Source organism: Pieris rapae, chromosome Z (genome assembly GCF_905147795.1).
Source record: "Pieris rapae chromosome Z, ilPieRapa1.1, whole genome shotgun sequence".
Taxonomy (NCBI): Eukaryota; Metazoa; Arthropoda; class Insecta; order Lepidoptera; family Pieridae; genus Pieris; species Pieris rapae.
Window position 1 is genome coordinate 2,439,373 of NC_059534.1, and position 25,212 is coordinate 2,464,584.

The following is a 25,212-nucleotide window of genomic DNA, read 5'->3' on the forward strand; positions in this document are numbered from 1 at the left end:
AAAAATATTTATTTGAATTCAAGACTGAATAACGCTATATTATAACAAGATTTTCAAATTAAAATTAAAAACTTATTTATTCATTTAGGTAACTTATGTACACTTATGCGTAGAACGGAAGAGAAGAACTGGCAATAAACTATCCGCCACTCTTTTTAATCGCCAAGTTTTTTTTCTTTTACACAACATTTGTAAGGAGCTGCAACCATTACACCATGTTCCATATGGCATCTTGAGTAATAAAGCATAAGAAAATAAATTAAAAACAAAGATTTGTCCTCTATCAGCAATAGGCATGGTGAAATAGGAGCATGCACTTACATACTCGTGGGAACAACACGCAAATACATAGTAGAAACAACTAATATCACCGCATACACGAATTCAAGTACGACTAGTCACCACAAGTATTACCCGTTTGCGAGTATAACGCATGGCCAGCCATTGGCCCCCTTGCCATATTTTAGGGAGAGAGACAACCCGACGCATGGACGCCGCCACAAACAATGACATTTAAGCAAGCATGGCGATCCCTGAAATGTGGACTTGGCTACACAAGAAAATAGTAATAATACTAATTATACTGAAATAATTTGATAGCACAAGGATTAAGTGTATCAATAATTTTTATATTGTCATTTCGTGTTGTTCTTGTTTGTTGTCTGACAAAGGGTTTAGACAGAAGTTTTGAAGAACGCTCCTAAGCTTTAGAATAATTCATACATGAAAATCTTTACCTCTTTATAATAAAGGGATGAATGAATTATTCTAAAAACTAAAGCATCTTGAAATTATTATCATAAGGATTGACGATAGCCAGTTTTATTAGGTTTTACACTGTATAATGTATATATGACCTTCATCCTTAACGACCTAACGACGTGTCTTTGACCTGTTCTGTTCCATCATTGTAATATCAATTAATTTGAATTTAGAAAACAGAGGTCTAGCCTATTAGAAATACGGCATAATTGCTCACTTTAATAGCCGTTTCAAAAGTAGAAACTCCAATATTTATTTTCCAATAATTATTTATGGTACCTTAACATAATGTAGGAAAATATAATTTTGGAGGCTGGCGGGCAGGAGGCTCACCTGATGTTTACACCTTAGTCAAATTGGTTCGGAAATACTTCAGTGGGCAGTTGGTTTCACATAATTGTTCCGTCAAATTCCATCACCGAGCAAGTGTTTATTGTGAAAATCCTTTTGGTGATGGCATCTATCACACTGTACGTTAATATATTTTTGATATTAGTGTTTATTTTCAGAGAAAAATTGGCCGAGATACTATTTGAATCATTTCTGATTCAAGATTTGTACTTAGCTGTATCTCCCGCGCTCGTTCTCCACGCCAGCGGCAGAACTACAGGCGTAGTTTGGGAGAACGGCTATTCTTGTAATTACACAGCTCCAGTATTTGAAGGATTTCCACTAAAGCACGCTACAATTTGCTCAGAATTAAATGGGAAGCTACTAACAGAAAGACTCCAATATTTACTGAAGCAAGTTGGATATAGTTTCACTACGCCTTGTGAGATTGACTCGGTGGATAAACTTAAGGTATAAACAATGAGAAAACTCAACCAGTTTTAAGTACACGTTTCAGAGTTTGTTTAGACTTGTCTCGGTTAGTAATTTCTTATTTAAATCATATCCGTGGCTCACAAACCCAGGAAGATTCTTCGTGCGTTTGAGAATGACGGAACTACAAAGACAAACACTTTCTCGATAGCTTTATCCACTAGCAAATTCGCAGACACATATCTGCGTCTTTTTTCTCGAAGCAATCAAACAAGACCATAGATAACCTAGACATAGACCATAGTCTAATTGTTAAGCTCGCGTTTCACAAACCCTGAGATCGCGGGTTTTAATAACTACTGTACTAATGGATTAACCTAACAGAACAAATAATTTCTAACATATTATATCCAAGTTATTGAACAAGAGACAAAGTAATTTCTATATTAAAAATAAAATATCTACTTTTGTATAGATTTGATGTAGGATGTACATCTCAATAGGTTTTAATATTAATATTCCCATGTCAACAACAAATATATAGTTTGCTTAATCAACTTTTTCAAATTTATTTATTGAGGAATTGAGGAAAGTGATTGTGAGTTTTTTTAACAAGCTTGCCGAGTTTATTTGAGTAAAATCCTAGTGTACGTAGCAAGTTATGCAAGCCCGCCTCGAAAATAGGACAAATCCAACAAAAAATTATATTTGTGTTTAAGGGCCGTTCAAGTATTTCGTAAGCATAGAATATAATAGAATAAACTAGAGAATGGAGGGAAGGGATAAATTGCAAGAAATCTGTTGACGTAATAATTGAGCGGCCCAATATTAGTATATAGTTTGGTAAATACAAAATCATACACGCTAAATTCAAATGCTAAATAAACGTACTTAAGACAGCCAATGCGTCTTAAACTGCTTTGCAACTCAAATTGCCTTTTATCTCTAATGGCCGAGGATTGCACCGAACACACACAGAAACCTCTACTTTGACACGGATCAATTCTTTGCTGAGTTTTTTCATTTATTAGAATACATGATATAATATAGCGAGGAAATTCTAGCATACCATGTTATTATTTTTGCCAAAATTTATATAGTTATAAAATATTATTAGAAATGACGATAATACTAATATTAATTTATCAACAGTTTTAGTTAAGCTTAAGAATATCACTTAAACAATGAAAAGTAAAATGCACATATAAAGTTATAGTAAAAATCTTTCTTGAGGTTCAATTTAATTTAGCTGCTGCTTATTGGATATAAATGCTTTGGCTTCTTCATAAAATGTCTTTGTTCTTTAGACTGAAAAGAAAAATGGAATCTACATTGTGTGCAAGTGCTAAGCTGTTATTGAAGTTTAGCTCAATGTGGACTTCATTTCTAACTGTAAAAATATCTTATGTGATGTTAATATTTCAGGAACAGCTGTGTTTCACAACAACAGACTATGAGTTGGAGTTAGCTAAATCTTCATCTAAGGATAAAGTTCCATTTGAATTACCCGATGGCCAGAAAGTTTTAATTGGTGACGAGAAATTTCTATGTCCAGAGGTACTCTTACAGCCTTCCCTCCATGGTTTGCATGTTACTAGCGTGGTTGACAATATCCGGTCAAGTATTTCAAAATCTGATTTAGACTACAAAGGAGAATTTTATAATAATATTGTCTTATCAGGAGGATCCACTATGTTTAAAGGCCTCCCAGATCGCCTCTTCATAGAATTGAGAAAAAGAGCTAGTGATTCATATGAAATGAAAGCAAAAATTGACGCAATGCCATCTAGACACTTAGCAGCGTGGATTGGAGGGTCAATAGTGGCTTCATTGTCTTCATATGATAATTTTTGGATGTCACGACAAGAGTATGAAGACGTGGGCGCTGGTAAAGTGCGATACAAGTTTTTTTAATGTCAATTAAAGGGATGTTTCAATATAAATATTTTTGTGAAGAACAAAGAACATAATGTAGGGGCATTAAAAGTTATATAAAGCTTACAGTATGTTTTGAATAGGTGAACATTTAACTGCCGTGAAGTTTTTTCAAAAGTTATAATTTTATTAAAAGTTTTTGTGCTAGTCCTGGCGTTCCGTAAAGCTACATATATGAAACCATAGTTCTCGTAGCTTTGTTAAGGAAGATATTTTATGTATGTAATATACTACGGATATCAAAACTATAGCAGTAGATTATAATTAAAGATCAATATAATTTAAGACATGTACATGTCCGCTTCTGTGGAAATTAAAACAAACAAATTTAATGCTTACATTCGAGTTTTATGCAAATTGTAACATTATATTACCATCATTAATTTACCATTGCACAGTATCTGGGATGATGATTATAAAATCCACGTTTTTAAAATTAATAACTCACTCTTTAGTACTGCAACCGTTAATTGATTGATTAAAGACGATTTTCTTGCTTGTTTGAATGGAATCGAAAGCTTTTATAAACAATCCGTACAAAATGGGGATTTAGGAAAATATTATTCGAATAGTATTCATCCTATGATAAGTACCCCCGTTATCTAAGGCGCAGTTTAAGGGCAAGTTAAAAGTAGTGTTACTTCATAAATTAGTTTATAAAAAAATGATTGCAATAAAAAACTACCGTTTTTGCCAGTCACATCTGTAGAAGACGAAAAATCATTTTCATTTTTGAAATCCGCAGGCGGCGAATTTGACTTAATAAAATTTAGGAAAAATAATGTTTATTTATTATAACGTAGTTACAAAATCAATTAAATTACAATACAATCTGTCATTTTTATTTATTTAAAAAGTCTCTCCAGCTGCAGGGCTCTGTTAAGTTTGAATCGGATTTTTTGATTCTTTAGTGAGTCATTAAATCAACGTAATTTTGTATCGATTCTAATTATCGAAATTTTCCCATCACTTCACGCCCAAACTGAGCTTAGATAACGGTAATGAAAGGTAAAGAAATTGTATTAGAGCTGTCAAAATCTGAATCTTGAAATCAATTAATTATCGAATATTTGATGAAAGTATGAACTTTAGGAAAGTTCGTGTTTAACAGGCTCGAAAGATACTAGGGTTACAAAAGCATTGTTATTGTTTCATTCAAGTTATTCACGTTTACAACTCCATAATTGCTAGAAATCAGATTAAGGTCATATGTCAGGTCATATCGACGACTATAGGTACCAATTTATTCTGATGAGTTGAACATTGTATCAAGTGCAGTAGTGTTCTTATAAATCAATATTTTTTATCTTTTAACTAACAAATGCACAAAATTAATTCCTTCCTGTGCGTTTGTTATTTTGGCATCTAAAATGTGCCTAATAACGGTATAGAGATTTTTTTTTTTTTTTATTAATAAAGTTTTCCAACGCTCGGCACACTGATACATTGGTAAAAACAAACACAAAATACAATTTGAAATGTGACAGGCACTTAGAGGCAAACATGACATTCATTTAGAGTACATACAAATATCAATCGAAACAATCATTAAACAAAACAACCATTACAAAAAAGAAACAATTACAAAAAAACTAAACAAAAATCGATTTTAAAGTGTGAGGGGAGCAACTATGGATATCCAGACCTAGCTTGTTTATCAGAATGCTTAATCTGGATATCAGATTTATACGAATGAAACGACAGATAAACAGCATTTTGTTTCAAGTCTTCAGTTGTTTGCAGTTGCCGTAATTTTTTTGGATTTCTTCAGCTTAGTTCGATTCAGTCTTAGATTTAGACGTGCTTAGTTTCGGTTCTAGAAAATCGGTTTTAATGTTATCTTGTTTTACCATGAGTTATGACTTCCTATTTACGGTTAACTAATTGTGTTAACGAATTCACACACAATACACAAATAATTAATAAAATCTTCTCAAACAGGATTTCAATCAAAGAATATATCATTAAATTATACATGTATGAAATGTTGTACTTGCGTTTTTTATCCGTTTAAGCTAATATAAAATACGAATCGTAGATTTTTATTAGAATTTAAAGCTTGCTGTTATTACATTACTTATATGTAAGGACATTTGATTAAAATCCATGGTATGTTTTACGTAGTTTCATTTTTATTTGTAGCCTGTGAGAACGATTTGTTTTTGTGAAAGAAAATTCAGTCATAATATTATATTGAAAATAAAAAAGTTGAAGTCTCAAGGATTAGCAATGATCGGATAGGTAATTTAATTGACAGTAAACAATTACTATATTATACTAATAATCAACAATAAAAAATATATTGAAAACAAAACGCTGTTTTACTGCTTTAAGTACCCGTCTCAGTCTTTATCATAACCTGACCCATTTAGTTAAATAAACCTTACTTAAAACTGTGTCATAAGACTTATTTAGTTTGAGAAGGAACAATATACAATTTCATGTAAAAACAAAGGATATATTTTTTTATTTGCCATAGATAGCATTAAATACACTATATGTATTTTACTTTTCAGACACTTTGCCCATTCAATAATTTATTTTTAATATAAAACCTTTTTATTTCAATAACAAGTCATTCGCCACCACAGACAAGATGACAACTAAACAATATTCGTGCATGCGGAATGCGTGTTATTTTTTATGAATTATATTCGCAAAGATTGTACGGACGAGTTTTGTGATAAATTTTCTACATCCTAAATCCCGGATGGCGTTCGAGAAGCCCGCTATCGTATTAGATAACGGCAGTTATACAATGAAGGCAGGATTTGCATGCGATAACCACCCGGTATCGATGTTCCGAACGTTAGTAGGACGCCCGAGCTATTTGCAAGGCAGCTACGGCCGGGAACCCTACGACGTCTTTATAGGCGATAATGCGATCGCCAAAATAGACGATCTGGAACTGAGCAGTCCAATAGTAAACGGAAAAATAGTACACTGGGACAACATGGAGAGGATATGGCATCACGTTTTCTATAGGGAGCTGAAGGCCGCACCTGAAGACAGGGCGGTTATGTTGGCTTGTTGCAACTCTGCAACCATAGACGAGAAGTAAGTTACTATGCAGCACATGTATGAAATATTTGGTTTTTGTTTATGTATGTGTGATGAGGTTCTTATTTAAAAGTAAAGAGAGTAAAAATGTTAATCCCGTATGTCATAGATAGATAGATTTAGTATATGCAAGTGATACTTAAACGTCCGGTGAAGGCCGAACTCAAAAATCGACAGAAGCCTCATCTAAGCACCAACTAATAATCTATGATTCGTGGACAATTTTAGGGAAAAAAACTGTGTAGTGTACGTGGGAGTTAATATGTTATGCCTTTTCACATCTAACAAGCCTTTTCAAATCTAACAAGCCTTCAACGAATAAAGACGAAAAGCATTTATAGAATTATTAAGTCGTTAGAAAGCAATTATAATACTTAAATAAATAAATAAATAATAAGCCTCCATCATCGGCGATTATAATTCTCGAGTTTTGATTAATGAATTAAAAAATAACATATTTTGAATATTTCGTCTGTAATTGTTACAATAATACAGAGGAACCATGGTTCTTCCAACCTAAAAAGGAGGATGGCGGAAAGAGAAACCTTGACCGGTCTAACTACTACTATAATATCCTTAGTGGTCGGAATAACTATGTTAACGCGTTTCAGGATGTGACGTCATCGTAGTGATTCGTAGGCACAGATTGTTATCGCTACAATATTATCTACATCTAAAATCGCATAACTGACAAGCCTTAGTGTCCTTGCTGTTGAGGTCCCGGTAGAATGCGATAGCGACCCCGGAGTCTCTTTAACGCGGCTTTGTAGGAATTTGTCGAAGTCTACCACCTCGAAAATAAAAAAGGCATTAGTGTCCTTATGAATTGCTAGCTACATATTAGTATTTGCAATAATATTCAATAGTAAAATATTATTCCAGAATTAAATGCTGCGAAGTATTTTTTGAAGTACTAAATTCCCCTGCGCTCTGCATTCAGTCTCAGAGTGCTTTATCGATGTATGGTTCCGGTTTTACGACCGGTATTTGCGTTGACATCGGTTATGACACCACCGACATAAGTCCGGTGTTCGAGGGCGGTCAAATCAAATATGCTCATATCCAGACAGGCCTGGCAGGCGTTCAAATATCGAACTATATAAAACGAAGTTTGTTAGAACGTGGTTTAGCAGACGCCATTAAGAGCCCGACCGATATCGATGTTATATTAAGAGAATTGTATATTACCCGTGATGCAGCTATGCCAAGAAACTGTTACGAAATACGTCTGAATGGTCCATATGGCGATATAGAGCTTTGCAATGAAGCCTTTATGGCTGGGGAAATGCTATTTCAACCAGATGTTATAATGGGAAAGAAAACGAATTATTTTCCCCTGCATGACGCGGTGGTGGCGGCATCAATGAAATGTGATTCGGAGATTAGTTCGGAATTGTATGAGGCGATTGTTCCTTGCGGTGGATTAGCGATGATTCCAGGTGATAAATATGTGTTAATATATTCATAAGTTTGTTAGCGATCAATCTTTTTACTTAGCCACTAATTGCTTTGTTCAGTGAAGTACATTAATAAACAAAAGAATCGCCACTTATCAAATGTTTTCTGCGAAGGTCTTAATGCGAGATTACAAATAGAGCTCGAGGGGCAGCTCAACCGGCCTGTCAATATTTTATCATCACCCGAGGCATACTCAATATCCTGGTTGGGTGGCGCCACCTTCGCTAGCCTCCCAGCCGGTAAGAAAATGTGGGTTACTCAAAAACAGTATGAGGAACACGGTGTTAAAATAATAAAGAATAAATTTTTGTGATATTTATAATTATGGACCAACAACTCGAATTATTTCAATATTCATTGATAAATAAAAAACATAATTTCACGTTTCTCTTTACCATTTACGAAGCTTGGTTTGCAACTGTTTCTATGATAGTAATCTTTTGATACGCTATTGGTTAATCTCCTTTTTGTATGATACATGCTACTGTTTTTATAAAGAACTAGCAATGCCCCGCGCTTTCATTCGCGTAGATACCGATCTCGTTCTGGTAAGTCTATTAAGTCGGACTATAGATATATTTTTGTAATCATTAAAGTTTTACTTTACGTAATTTCCTTGGTGCTTTATCACTTCTTAATATATGAGTTGAGATAGTACGGAATTTGGGTATAAGCAAAGATATAGAGATAAGTGTATTTTACAAAGGACACATTATCTGAATCTCGTTCTAAAAATACTGAAATGCATAACCCACTTATAAATAATTTATAAGTCAAACTAGTTTTCCTGTTCTCAATAATTTACTTCAAGGCATGAAGTCTAATGCATACTAATAAGCAAATGCCATAAAAAATAGAACAACTTTTTTTTAATAATATGAAAATTATAAATTGTATCGATCAGAATTTTTTGTTGTTGAAATTGTGATGATTCATTTAACACATGAATCACTCAAATGTCAGACGGAGAATTTATGATAAATGTTTTGAATTATATTATGTGTTGTTCGATTTGTATAAGCCAATATACAATTTCCAATATATCTGTATATCCAATATACAGGTTCGCTTGGTGGCAATCGAATCTTCTCTTCTTAAAATTATTTTCTTCTTTTCTTAAAAGGCAATTGTCCCTCTGTGCCTGATAGGAGCCAAAGATTTTAGAGTCTAAGGGTGGACATGAAGGTAAGAAGAAAATCTATTGGCGCAGCCGTGATTCAATCCCACGATCTCGACTTGGTCGGCCTTTAGTTTATTTCATACAAAAGAATTTGCATGAATAGTATTGAAAACTACGACGTCTGATGCGGTATTTTTAAGAAACGTTTAGAGCATACCTAGATACAGAATTTATAATGATAGAAGCCTTGAATAAAGAACTGTTATTTTTCATTATTATTTTTCCTCAAGCATCTCATTTTGATGGACCGTTATGTAAATTGTTCAATCTGTTTGAGGCCATAAAAATGTCCTCAAATTTAATATTTCTTTGATATGTAACGATATTCTATTTCTTTTATAGAAATTAGTTTCACATTACGAACAATATATTAATGTTTGACTTGTTCTTTTTCAATAAGCTTCTTCATGTGAACTCAGCATCAGCAGTTGATCTTAATAATTGAAAGAAACAGACGAATAGAATTCACGAGAAATTAATTTATATAGATATTAGTATTTCCAGTGAATGTGAAGCAGCGACATTAAAGGAGTTATTATATTTAAATACTACATACTTTATAAACGCACTAAAGCAAGATTTTGAAAAAAGACAGTGGTGTTATCTAAAAAAATATCAGCAAAACACCGTATCTAGATAATTTTGACTATATAAGTTCATTATGCCAAAGTTTTGAAATCCCGAGATATTAATATTTCACTGCATACAGAATCAGAATGCGACATACATCACGATTTGACATGAATTATCAAATAACACGAAGCCTGAAAATGAACCAATCCGGCATTGATTGATGTGGTGGACCTCAGTCGAGGTGTGACAAATATAGTATTAGCATATAACATATAATACAATTAATTTTACTAACATATATCGATATTAAGTTAATCAGTAGAGGCAAACTGCCCAGCCGTCGCTGTCTGGTTAACTTTTTAAAGTACTATCATTAATAATATTAATATAATCATAATATTATTGTAATTGAAATCATTTTTTTATGTTTTTTTTATTCATTCATGCTTCGTTTCCATTTAGCCTTAATAATTAAACAATTTCCGCCGAACACAGAATTTCTTAATCTGTTGTTTGATAAGTTATTCAACCATACACACAAAATCTTAATCTTAATCCCGTGGTATTATCTAAATATAATATATATTATATGTGTATTATCATATTACATATCATGTTTTAACTGTATGCCAGTTTCAAGTAAAAGGTAACAAACTACACGCGAGATAAAACACATCAAAATGAAACAAAGGGATAAGCTAGTTAAAAACAAAATATTAAAAAAAACCTATTCAATCTTAATATTATTATTTATTATGAAAGAAGATAACACATTATAATACAATAAAGAATAAAATAACACTCATATAAGTGGAGTGGAGGGTTTATAGTCATTGCTATAACCTTTACTTCATATACCAAGAAATAAATGTTCTCACTGTTAGAGTAAAAGCGCTAAAAAGCTTGGTCTCAGGCCTAAACACACATTTGATCGATTTTTACTAGGTAATTAGATGCTTCTGTCTACGATCACAGAACACTCTAGTATTACATACATAGATGAAAAATCTACTGGTCTAGTGCACCACGCATTTTATAACTCAATTATATTCAGAAAAGAACCTTATGTCCCTCATCCAATTGACGGGTTCATGACAGTTTTGCTCTGGGTCAGATTACAACATGGTAATTCTATGCCGCGTCACATCATATGAATAATGCAAGACGATAACGAACTCTCTCTGGGACAGTGGGTTGGGCTATTGCATTTTTAATTTTGCTTGCCTAACTAAAAGAGTGATAATTGAAGCTCTGAGTAGCTATTGTGCATATTGCGTCTATCGCCCATGTTTATTTTGATCAACAGTCAGACTTGTTTTGCTGATTTCAATAATTAAGTCAGAGTCTAGTAGAGTCGTAGAGTTATCCACACTAACTTGGCTTTCCAAAAAATGTTTTTAAAAGTTATATGAACAGTATAATGACAAAACATCTGGTCTTAGATTTCGACCAAATCGGTTTTGACTTGATAGCATTTCATTCATATTAAATTTAATAACCTATTTGACACGTATTGCGAATTGGACTTTTCCTCTTCATCACGTATTTTGGAAGCCTTGACACGAACTTTACGATAATTTCGTTCAAAATTATAGTAACAATTCGTTAATGAGAATCATCATATCAGTTTTTGGCAGTTTGACCGCAAATTCTTTCACGAATTTTTTAGAGTTTTGTACTTCGGCTTCCGTTAGTTACCTAATACTGGGTGCTTTTCTATTAATTCAACTATTTCTATTTTACGTCTTTTTCTTTGTTAGTTCTACTCAATTATAACCCACCTAATTAAAAACTGTCTAACTATAAAACGCAGTGTGTCAAGCGGTGTGGTTTGCGAAGTTCTAAACATTGTGATAAATTAAAGTTGCTAAACTTTAAAGTTAAGAAAACACAGTTTAAGTTACGTAATTAGCGCACACCGAGCAGGTTGGGAGAATAATGAATAACAAAACAACTAACTTCATACAATGAGGAAACTGGGTAACATTAATCGTACCGTGTTTTATGTTCAAATTTTCTGATGTTATCGGGCGTGTATTAGCACACGCGTTGCTCTGGCATAACAAAGACGTAAGCCCGTATCTGTTTTATATTTATCATGCCTGACTTTCTCTTCTATAAAAGGAAATACTTTGTAGAAACAGAAAGACAGTTCGTCGTGGCTTAAGGCTTGAACAGTGCTCAAATCGGTCAACTAGCCCTAGTTTAAATTAAATTGTTGGAAGAACTGTCGCTCATATGCATTTGAAAAAAATATATATTGTGGGTTGAAGCCTATTGTATCGATTGATAAAATCAAAAAAGATAAAAGCAATACCAATTTCCCAAAAAAAAATTTACCATCGAACCGTAGATTAGACATAAATTACAAATTCGCTCCAAAACGGTTTATGCGATTTATTTTAATCTTACACGTATTATTAGATATAGCATATATTATTATTTTGATAAAAAAAAATTTGTATTAATTCGTTTCCTGGGCATGGAAAGTAATAAAAGGTAAATAAACTCAAGCGCAATGGGCTTCCCTCCGCAATTTCACACCCGCGAGCCCTGCATGCGGCTTGTCTTCAGTCCACCTCAACGCTTTGCGACGGGAGGACTACGCTTGTGTGTCGAAGCCAATAATAATTAAATATTTGCGTATTTTAGTTTTTACCCGCGGATTTTTTTAGAAATGCCAAAATATAAAAAGAAATATCAAGTGAGGCGAGGACATGAACTTCGAAAATTATTGTATGTTATAAGTATATGTATATAAGTACCTACCCAAACAAAACTCAAATTTAGAGTTGTCAAGTTTCAAGTGCAACTTGTACAACAAAGTAAAATAAGTTGCTGAACCTGATACCTGATGGAATCTGAAAGTGGGTACTGGATCTCGAGGATGGTAAGCAGTAGACATACCGTCATTGAGCTCGTTGTAATCAGCTCAGCGAGACGATACTAGAAATGTGACTAAATGAACCTGATGATGGACTCCGACGGTGGGTACTGGGTCTCGAGGATGGCAAGCAGTAAACATACCTTCATTGTGCTCGTTGTAATCAGCTCAGCGAGACGATACTAGAAATGTGACTATATGAACCTGATGATGGACTCCGAAGGTCGTTACTGGATCTCGAGGATGGTAAGCAGTAGACATACCGTCATTGAGCTCGTTGTAATCAGCTTAGCGAAACGATACTAGAAATGTGACTATATGAACCTGATGATGGACTCCGAAGGTGGATACTGAGTCTCGAGGATGGTAAACAGTAGACATACCGCCATTGAGCTCGTTGTAATCAGCTCAGCGAGACGATACTAGAAATGTGACTATATGAACCTGATGATGAACTCCGAAGGTGGGTACTGGATCTCGAGGATGGTAAGCAGTAGACATACCGTCATTGAGCTCGTTGTAATCAGCTTAGCGAAACGATACTAGAAATGTGACTATATGAACCTGATGATGGACTCCGAAGGTGGATACTGAGTCTCGAGGATGGTAAACAGTAGACATACCGTCATTGAGCTCGTTGTAATCAGCTCAGCGAGACGATACAAGAAATTTTACTATATGAACCTGATAATGATCTCCGAAGGTGGGGACCGGATCTCGAGGATGGTAAAAAGTAGACATACCGTCATTGAGCTCGTTGTAATCAGCTCAGCGAGACGATACAAGAAATTTGACTATATGAACCTGATAATGGTCTCCGAAGGTGGGGACCGGATCTCGAGGATGGTAAGCAGTAGACATGCCGTCATTGAGCTCGTTGTAATCAGCTCAGCGAGACGATACTAGAAATGTGTTATATGAACCTGATGGTGGACTCCGAAGGTGGGTACTGGGTCTGATTGACTTTGATTTCATTTTCGGATTCATATAACATGCTGCACTCGTAGGTTTCAGAACCAAGAAAAATATTTAAAATTTCAACTGGAAGACGAATCGTTGAAATTGATTATTTTTTCAATAAACTCAAAGAAATATAGTGGTATTATAGTAAATATTACCTAATATTTATTCAATATTAAATATTAATAAGTTCATATAGTCACATTTCTAGTATCGTCTCGCTGAGCTGATTACAACGAGCTCAATGATGGTATGTCTACTGCTTACCATCCTCGAGATCCAGTACCCACCTTCGGAGTCCATTATCAGGTTCATATAACACATTTCAGGTATCGTCTCGCTAAGCTGATTGCAACGAGCTCAATGATGGTATGTCTACTGCTTACCATCCTCGAGATCCAGTACCCACCTTCGGAGTCCATTATCAGGTTCATATAACACATTTCTAGTATCGTCTCGCTAAGCTGATTACAACGAGCTCAATGATGGTATGTCTACTGCTTACCATCCTCGAGATCCAGTACCCACCTTCGGAGTCCATTATCAGGTTCATATAACACATTTCTAGTATCGTCTCGCTAAGCTGATTACAACGAGCTCAATGACGGTATGTCTGCTGCTTACCATCCTCGAGATCCACTACTCACCTTCGGAGTCCATCATCAGGTTCATATAGTCACATTTCTAGTATCGTTTCGCTGAGCTGATTACAACGAGCTCAATGACGGTATGTCTACTGCTTACCATCCTCGAGATCCAGTACCCACCTTCGGAGTCCATTATCAGGTTCATATAACACATTTCTAGTATCGTCTCGCTAAGCTGATTACAACGAGCTCAATGACGGTATGTCTGCTGCTTACCATCCTCGAGATCCACTACTCACCTTCGGAGTCCATCATCAGGTTCATATAGTCACATTTCTAGTATCATTCGCTGAGCTGATTACAACGAGCTCAATGACGGTATGTCTGCTGCTTACCATCCTCGAGATCCACTACTCACCTTCGGAGTCCATCATCAGGTTCATATAGTCACATTTCTAGTATCGTTTCGCTGAGCTGATTACAAGGAGCTCAATGACGGTATGTCTACTGCTTACCATCCTCGAGATCCAGTACCCACCTTCGGAGTCCATTATCAGGTTCATATAGTCACATTTCTAGTATCGTCTCGCTGAGCTGATTACAAGGAGCTCAATGACGGTATGTCTGCTGCTTACCATCCTCGAGATCCACTACTCACCTTCGGAGTCCATCATCAGGTTCATATACTCACATTTCTTGTATCGTCTCGCTGAGCTGATTACAACGAGCTCAATGACGGTATGTCTGCTGCTTACCATCCTCGAGATCCACTACTCACCTTCGGAGTCCATCATCAGGTTCATATAGTCACATTTCTTGTATCGTCTCGCTGAGCTGATTACAACGAGCTCAATGACGGTATGTCTACTGCTTACCATCCTCGAGATCCAGTACCAACCATCAGAGTCCATCGTCAGCTGATGATGATGACTCGGTTTCGGTATTTTAGCAATACTGACATTAAAAAGTTTTAACCTCAGAACGAATTAAACATGTAAAAAAATCATGTATGTACTAGTTAAATAATTGGCAGCCACCATTTTTTCTAGACCAATATTTATTTATAAATTTTTATATTTAGCTAATAATTGGTTTCGTATTCACGTAGTTTTGTTAGACTATTCACTATTTTGTTAGACTAGATGGCGTTAGTAAATTATTGTTTGTAGTAGAGGTCAAATCCTCAAAGTCATCGGCGTATGTTAGAGTCTTAAGCGTGGCAGCTTCGAGTCACGGCTGTGCACTACTGGAATGATCTTTCTATGTTCAACACTTTCTCAGTTAGTTAAGAATCTCTTCAAAATCTTCATGTACGCACAGGCTATCTACTAGTCTTCAAAAATTCAAAATTATCATATCAATGTGTGCAATTTGCGGCTAAGAATCGGATATGATTGTACTAACTTATTATTATTGAAATCTTAAAGGTCGTGGCATTCATTTGTACCCCGGATATGCTCCAATGGATTCCAACGCCGTAGCCTGTACCTAAATCAGACGTAGTTTGCGATGGATTCCAGAATAGCCTTCAATTCTTCGTTATCAAATTTGGTATCCGGCCGTACACGGGGCTTGTTCCGCAGGTTAAATTTTCGACAGACAAAAACGCACTCTGTTTTCTTTTACGCCACCGCCGCCATATAGATCATTAATTTTTCTAGTCGTTTCTGCGGCTCTGGTGCTACGGTGAAAGTCGTACTCATAAATAACGCGATATTTTATCTTCTTATAAATAGGGTAACGCAAAAAATATAATTTTAACGGGAAAATGAAATGAATCATGGTTTTCTAAAAAAATGCATGAGTATAAGCTGTAAACAATTGATTTAGCCAAAGCAGAGATATTTAAGGTGAAAGTAGCCAGTACGACAAAACGTTAATTTCATAATAATTTTATGATTTTTCCGAGTGACTTTTTTTATAAGTTTCTGGACGAGCCTAACAAAGCTAACCTAAAATTTAAAAAAAATACTTTTAATATAAATCATGTTTTTAATATTTCAAAAATAAATAAATAAAATACGTATATACATAAATAAGAACATAAGATCATCACTTATTCCACGTCATTAAATTCGAACCTGTAGCCATCCATACTCATCTGCAAAGAAGAAGCGGGTGGGTGTAGGCCGAGAGAAAAAGCCGGCGTAAAAACTCTCGGTACTCTTTTAAAAAAAAGCAAATCATCAAACAATAATACAATATATAAAACAAACATAGCAAATTAATTAGAAGTAGCAAATCTTTGTGCTTTAAGAGTAAAATTTTTGACTAATACATTTATTGTAAAAGTCGTAATTTTTAACATTATATTGGCTCAAATATTTAAATAAATAAATATTATTATAAAGTTATCCCGTATTCAATTACCCTTAAAACAGTGCGGCGAATGCAAAAAAGCACCATCAATATTCATTGTGCAGTTGTAAATTCAGGATTCGCAATAAACAAACACTATTTAGCAATTCTGAATAATTACGTCTGCCATTGATATTTTAATGTTTTACAAGTGCATTTCAGTTTCCAGAAAGTTTATTTTGTATATAAAGTGATATTAAAAAAGCTGTTGAATATATTTTACATGTATAAAAGACTTGAAACATAATCTTAGGTATGAAGTGACTTGCAAAGGCGTGTTGAGCTTTTTACTCGTCTTAAGGTGTAATGCCTCTATTGACGTTTTCTAAAGGCAAATGACGCGCGGAGTTCACTTAAAAATGTAATGAGATCTCTGAGCAATATTATGCTAAGAAAAAATTTCGTTGTGCGAGTTAATACTCGTAGTGACAACATATTCTCTCGGTCATACACTTCGATCTATTTGACTATTCATCAATTATATATTTTTTTATAAAACAGGGGGCAAGCGGGCAGGATGCTCACCTGATAAGTGATACCGCCGCCCATGGACACTCTCAATGCCAGAGGGCTCGCGAGTGCGTTGTCGGTTTTTTTAGAATTGGTACGCTCTTTTCTTGAAGGACCCTAACTTTGGCGTTACAAGAAAAATCTTTTCATTTTTTTTATCGTTATACGTTTGTAGTAAAAACGATACTAACAATGGAAAAAGGATTTAATACATAGAAAGTTTTATTATCACACATTATCTAGTTTAATAGATTTTCTAACAACTACATCATCTATATCCCAAAAAAGTATTTTTGTGACAGTGTACGCGCGCATCGTAAAAGACCCCCATAAGAAGTATAACTTCAAAAAGGTTTTTTTTTATTAAAAAAATTCTATAGTAATTCGATTGTATATATTGCTCAAGCAATTTATTTAAACACCATATGCTACTCGAAAAATGGGTAATCCCTTACCTGTGCCCCAACCATACCCTGCCTCAAGCGAGGCAAGTCGGTGTGAGAATACTTGGAGATAGACCAAGGTTCCACTTGAGTCAGGTCAGTGTCCAATTCAAACTCGTTGATCTGATTTCGTAAGAACTTGCGGATGTTCCAGGGGAGGTCATTATGCCTGAAAAGATTACTTACATTAACACAATTTGTATTTTTAAACATGCATAATATGTTAATGCCGCAAGATCTGGTGCGGCTTGTGATGCGGCTGAAAAAGCTAAATCCAAATACAGGGGTCTAGGCTCCGAATATGATTTTGTCCCATTCGGTGTCGAGACCCTTGGTCCGTGGGTTCCTAGCACTATAAGGCTTTTTAGGGAAATATCAAAAAGGTTTTTCGACATCACAGGAGACCGAAGAGCTGACAGCTACCTCGGACATAGAATCAGTCTAGCTATTCAAAGGGGGAACGCTGCCAGTATCTTCGGAACCTTGCATAATATATTTTAATTTTTATATTTTCAGGTTAGTTATTAGGTATATTAGAATTAACTAAAATTCTATTTTTTTACTGTAACAGTGTATAAGTGTACCGAGATTCTGTAAATAAATATATTCACACTGTAAAAAGTAAAGAGATTTTTTCAAATCTAGGCAAACCGCATTAGTTCTGTGAAAAGAATTTTCTGATTGTTAAGGGTTTCTTCGATCTTGTCTATTGAAATATCGATAAGTATGAGTGTAATAATATACTTGCCCATCAGTAAGCGGAACCTCTTCTAAAATCTGCTTGGCGATCTCAAGCCTCTCTCGGTCGTACGAGGCAGCGGCGACCACAGCCAAGACAGCTAGAAGAATGCATGCCACGGCCCTTCTTTCGTTTCCACGTGTCACCCTCACTATAAACAAAATATAAAATTTTAAAACATATAAACACGTTTTAGTTAACAATGAAATATTAAATTTAGAAAGATCAAAAATAATATGTATTTCAACGTGCAACAACGAAATCTGAACTTGAATCTGAAGTTTCAGTCAGTATCGTGACGTCATTCTTCAACACTTTATCTGCAGGTCCTTTTTTTTTAAATTTAGGTCATTGTTCAGGTCATCGTTTGTTGCTTCGTCAATCCTCATGCTCCTATCCATCTTCTATTCTCAGTCCTTCTTGGGCATCTTCCTGCACCATTACTGGGGGTACATAACTACTGTTTCTGTCATATATCGTTTGAACATTAATCAATTGACCAGCTGACTTGGTTGTTCTGGATGTTAAAAGTAGATGCGCAATACACCAACAGCTAACTAGAATTTTATCATGTATGTGCGAATAGATGTATATTGTTCATAAGTAGTATATTTTTTTAGAACAATAAATTAGATTTGAATATTGCTCTTATTCTTTTCTCGTTTTCTCTCAAAGTGGCGAAGACTACTTCAAGCATTTAATTATCGTGGTGAGCGTGCCCGATAGCTTTTTAAATAAACCCACCACCTTTCCTACCTACGGGCTCCGTCTGTTATCTTAAGTCTCTTGGTACAGACATCCCGTATGTATTTATATATTCACTATTTATGTGAGGGTACATCTGTAGGGCTTAGGGATCCGTAGGGTTGTTGGTTTCTTACACCTCACACTCTCATATATTTTGTTACACAGAGTAGCTTAATTATAAATACATTACATACACTATAGATACTCCTGACATTCAACGCATATAAATTGAAACACACATTTCACTGGTAAGCAAGCTGTACGATAGTTTTAAAGTAAACACTTTATCACACATTTTTTGTATACTATAAAAGAGATTGAAAAAAAAAAATCTGGTAAAAAACTATTAGTCTTAGTAAATAAGTTATAAATTTGTCTTCTTAGACAGTTGTTTCCAAACAATACCTTAGTCAATAAAAAGCTTAGTTTTATACAGTCATTCTTCAGTCTTTCTCAAAATTATTTATTTTTACTAACGTAAATGTTTTAGCACTAAATTGCTCAATTATTTACCTGGGTTATACTCAAAGATATTAGCCTGGTAGGTGAAATACTGAACAGATGAGTATAGTGGAAAATACTACGAAATACACTGTGAAATGAATCTGATTTGAAAGGCCAACTAAAAGCACGGGCGGGCAGCTGTTAGAGAAGCAAAGCTTTTAAACTTTGAAAAAGTATGAAGCTTTATTCCGGAAAACCCTATGATACTTTAGACAACAAAATTGATTCAAAATCTCATCGAATAAAAATTATGTATAATTTTTTCATTTAAATGCTAAAATCTAAAAGAATTTAAATATTTTTCATTGTCACCTCTGCGACTGAAAATGTGAATTGAAACGTTGTATTTCGTTACGATACGTTTATAACATCGCTTTATCTTAGTTCTTCATAGTTTCGAGTTTTTAGTCAAATCCGAAACTGATTTAGTTGTTCAAAATAAACTGAATGAAATAATAAACTAATAAAATATGCAAAAATGGTCCTATCGTGCTCTGGTGATACAAATTTTGTGGCAGTGATCTTTGACTTGTACTTTAGTTTATTTTAATTTTATTAAAGTATTCCTACAGCTACTCATTAAACAATATTCAAACAATTATATTATATTCAAAAGCCAAAAACGGAATTCACATTCAAACAAGCACAGTTTTACCTAATTATATAAAATATAGCAAAGTACAAATTCATACTAAATCCAAATTTCTAAATCCAAAGTTCTTAGATTCATTAATCATAATAATAAATATTTTATATAAAGGAGGAATAACAAAGCCTTTATTAATAAAAGATACCAGAGTTTTTAAATAATTTTTTAACCATTTTTTAGTCAAAGAAAAAGGTATACGATACTTAACTGAGTAACGTAAAAAATTGGTATTAGACCGAGGAATTCGGTCTATAAATAAGAATAGTCTTTTGCCTTTGCTTTAATAGAATTTGCCTTGTATTGTTTGATGAAGGAGTGTCCAATAGCAAAAGCGACGAAGTCAGGGCAGTCAATTAAACCGTTGCAAATAGTTATTAAAAAGTTTTTATTAAAATATTACTGAGATTTGATAAACTATAAACATTATCTATGTGGGACATTACATAAGTGAATTCTCTGACATATCTCGATATTCAACGTTAGATTCTAAACATGAATAAATTGTCAGGGATTGGAGAGTTAGAACTTCGCTTCAATTCATTTCAAATCAAGCGTTCACAGAGAACTAATAGAGAAATTCAATCAAAATATCTGCACACTCCTAACTCAATTTAAAATGTCCCATCATTCGTCGCAATTCATTGAATACTATTTCAAAATTAATTCTCACGATTTAAAAGGAAAAGAAGAAAACAATTAATAATATAATATACCAAACTATTAAAAAAGTAATTGCAGAAAGATGTTGTTATTGTCATTATTATCTTGGCCTCTGAAATGAAGGATGAGGCTTCATATATTGAACAGAAAACCCCTCTTCTGTCAAATACTCATATAACAATATTTACATATTAAATTGCGACGCGTGTTACCCGGTCGCCCCGCGACTCGCTGGCCTCGCCCACCGTTTGTGTGTCGCGGCCGCAAGGTTTGTTTAGTTCTCCGTATAGGGTCGAAGTAAGCAGTGGCTCGTGCGACCCAAGAACGAAATGCTACTTTCATAATTCGTGACGCATCTACGTTCGTAGAAATAAACCTAATATATAAAATTCTCGTGTCGAAATGTTCGTTCCCATACTCCTCTAAAACGGCTTGACCGATTCTTATGAATTTTATGCATATTCAGTAAGTCTGAGAAACGGCAATCTATCTTTCAAACCCCTAAGAAATAGTGGTGGTCCACCCCTTAACTTTTATTTTTATTTTTTTTAGACAATAGTTTGGTTTTATTTTTTATGATACAGCATACAAAAATATACATATTACCCTTCACTTTAACCCCTGTACTATTTACACCTATGTTTTATTTGTTAATTAAAACTTATAACATGACCTCTGAGGTTTATATATAAAATTTACAGAACAACGTAAAAAGCTTTCATTCTGGAAAACCGAACAGTCTCTGGGGTAGAATAGCAACATGTTCCATTTTGCTATGTTGTGCATTTTGTATGTACTAAACAGGCAGGCTAAGTAAAATCACATTAAGGAGAAACGAAGCAGGGGCAGCATTATATATATGTCCAAAACCCATTGTGGTTTTCACACAACTTGCGATATAATAAAAATACGGCAGCATTTTCCAGTTGTTTTAAAACAGCTCGCTGGGCGCAAAAATCTAGACTTGGAATAATTTTAAAATAATATAAAGATATAAAACAATCAGTTTGTTTCAGATAAAATACCCATTCATGCATAATATGCTACAATGGCGTTTAATACAATTAAATGGGGTTTAAAATTTGCGAAATAAACAAATCAGTGCATTTATAAGGCCTGTCTGTTTTCGTACACTATATGAGGCTTAATTTATTTAAAGCATAACAAATTAAATTTAATCAAAATCATTTATTCATATAGGTAACAAAATTTACCCTTATTCGTCCATAAAAAATCTGATCACGTGCCTATTAGATTGACAAATGATAATGAAACAGATACAGAAATCTAATTTATTTATTTTTATTAAATGTAACCTGTTAATGAATCAAGTAATATGTAGTATTAAGTAGAACCAAGTATTCAGGCATAGAAACCTAGGGAAACAAGATATAATGAAACTGGCATAAAGTTATAACTATTGCCATTAAAAAAAACAAGATATAATATATAACTGAAATTCAGTACACAGCGTATTGTATATAACGTAGTGTTACAATATGAAGAAGTTGATGAAACTAACTGATAAATTGTTATAATAGAACATTATATAATTATTTCTACAGGTTTGCGCCTCAACAATATTGCTTGGTGTATTTGGTTGGCAGACGTCTGTTGTAATTTGTGTTTTGTGAGAATTTATGTATAGGGCTTAATATATAATTCATATATAAATTCAAATTCGAAATCATTCATTCATACAGGTAACATAATGTACACTAATATACATCAATAAATAAATATTAAATGCTTCTATGTTATATTAACTGCCAGTGCTTGAATCAAGGGCGTACAACGGAAGAGAAGAATGACATACACTCTAGACAATAAACTCTCCGCCTCTCTTTATAATCGCCAATGTTTTTTTTAAATTTTACACAATATTTGTAAGGAATTGCATTCATAATATCATGTTCCACATGTAATATCAACATAGAATTCTTAATAAATAATAAAAAACGCTTTTTGACGTCCACGTTTGAATAAATTAAAGAAGTTTTGGTCATAAAGGATTAACAATTTCACGATATTTGCCCCTCTTAATGTATTATAAAGTATTTAAACAACTGTTAAATTTAGTTCCTTAATAAAAACATATCGCTTCGTAAATAACGAACTATTCGAGACTGTTTGGTTAAAATTACTATCAATTAAAAAGATTAATTTGATGTTGATATTAGTTATCTGTACACTGCGGTTAAGTATAATTAGGGTTAATGGGAGATGAACATGCGATGCACAAATATTCGGGCTATTCTTTGTTCAATTTTAATTGGGCACGTACAATGAACAATCAAGTTGCATTTAAATACATACATATATGGCATCGTACATGTATGAACCGTATGGCATGTAATATTGAGTAAACTGTGAATGCGATTTAGATCAAATGATTACATGGTATGTTTTTTATATAAGGGGTCGTTCAAGTATAACGTAAGTAGATTTAATGCTATTGAACCCCCCCTTTTTTTGCTTATATATGAGTGAGATCAAAATAGCACATAAACGTATATTTTTTTTCGAAAATGCATCCCGTTTTCAAGCATACACAATGTGTGGGTAATATGTGTAAGAGAGTTAATAATTACCGTTGGCGTAATCACCAAATAATAAAATTCAAAGATTTTCGATGAGAATATTTTTACTATAACAATGGATTCAATGAATTTGAAATAAGGTTTCTTATCATATTGATTGTTAACGGTTATGGCAATGAATAGGACGCCATGACGTACCTTTGCCGGCTTCAATTACAATGGCAAAGGGATTTGGGATGGTAACTTTGTGATATATTTTTTTAATCGATTTAATTTATGCCAACTGGTCACAAGGTACTTCGCCAGTGTCGTGTAGATGGAGAAGGCACGAAGGAGATTGATCGATGAAAATTATAGGGATTTGGGTTCGTAACTTTGGTATGAAATAGGGCATGTATATTTTTTTTAATGGATTTAATTTGTGCCAACTGGTCACAAGGTACTTCGCCAGTGTCGTGTAGATGAAGAAGGCATGAAGGAGATTGATCGGTGAAAATAATAATCATGCACCAAAAAAAAAATAGTTGAAATTTCATTCTTAGATTCAAGATTGTGCTGTCTTGAGTAATAACACTATGAGTAATAACATGATTAAATAGAAGGCATGTATATGTTTAAAAGTATTTTCTTATGACGTTGCCACGTTCAGCTATCGTCTGGGGGCAAACGGACAGGAGGCTCACCTGAGGTGAGTGATACCGCCGCCCATGGACACTCTTAATGCCCGAGGGCTCGCGAGTGCGTTGCCGGCCTTTTAAGAATTTGTACGCTCTTTTCTTGAAGGACCCTAAGTCGATCGACGATCGTCGAGTCGACGGGTTCGGAAGTACCTCAGTGGGCAGCTGGTAGAATAAGAATCCATTAGTCATGTATTTAAGCTAGAATCGCCAGTTCAATAAATCAACCGCGAATATTATATTCATTCCCAATATATAGCTAAAAGCCCATTAAGTGCTAATTAAATTAAAATTGAAATGGCCAAAACGTTATAATAATATTTGAAATATTAAATGTTTGAATTAGGGATATTTACTGAAATATCCAGTTGTATATTTATTACTGATTTTAATATCTACTCTGTTAGAGAGTCCGGCGAATTTATCGATTGATGTCATTTTGTAGGAAAACGTGGGTCAGGCTTAGTTTGAAAAACATTGTTTCATCTTTCGTTTTACAATCTCCCTTGGAATAATAGAAGTGAACATTCAGTTCATTTTTCAACTTTAGGATCCTCACGTTCATCCAAAATTTCGCAATGCGTTTGGTATGTTGTGAGTTTAATTGTGTAGTTTTACAAGGATTAATTAGTTAGAATGTAATAATAATAATAATACATTTTATATCTGCTCTCACATATACATACAAGGTTATAATGATTAAACTAAGATGGTAACATTTAATAATAAAAGCACAATAAAAGCTATTACTTTTTATTATAAAGCTATTATATTTACTAAAAAGGATTTTTGAAATAAAGAGGTATCTAACACTACTTACAGTCTCTATTAAAGGGAACACACTGTTCTTTTGTTCTATTTTTACACTCTTTAGCACTTAATACTAAGGTGCACTATCAGTAATTCACTAGTACAAATCTGTTTGTACTTTTCAGTCTTCTCACTAGTCCCGTGGTGTCAAGATGAGTTAAGATAAAGATTAATGAAGTGGTTAAATTAAATTTTAGACTTAAGGTCTGTTTCACAATGTATGGATAAAGTACCAAATAGCCATGCAACACATAAATTATTCGGAAGATAAAAGTTGCGAATAAGAAACTACACTTTTCATGACGAATAGCGCTATCGCAAAACGTCGTGTCGTAAAACGCAACAATAGTGTTTATCCTACCAATAAGTAATAAATAGCTTATTTGGAACTTATCCGGTCATTGTGAAACAGAC

General features: G+C 34.0%; 2 protein-coding genes across 2 annotated transcripts in view; one reads left to right on the forward strand and one right to left on the reverse strand.

The window, feature by feature from the left end:
- The window catches only part of LOC111003379 (dipeptidase 1), an 84,460-nt gene that overhangs the window by 29,016 nt on the left and 30,232 nt on the right, over window positions 1-25,212 (reverse strand). Inside the window, exons 3-4 of the mRNA XM_022273836.2 lie at window positions 18,221-18,362; window positions 17,485-17,641 (exon numbers count right to left, since the gene is read on the reverse strand). Of these exons, the coding sequence (XP_022129528.2) occupies window positions 17,485-17,641; window positions 18,221-18,362 (299 nt within the window). The remainder of the gene's footprint in view (window positions 1-17,484; window positions 17,642-18,220; window positions 18,363-25,212) is intronic.
- LOC111003380 (actin-like) lies at window positions 6,138-8,290 on the forward strand. Its single transcript, XM_022273838.2, has 3 exons — window positions 6,138-6,516; window positions 7,402-7,958; window positions 8,091-8,290. Exons 1-3 carry the CDS (start codon window positions 6,170-6,172, stop codon window positions 8,288-8,290), a joined length of 1,104 nt encoding a protein of 367 aa, XP_022129530.1. The 5' UTR covers window positions 6,138-6,169.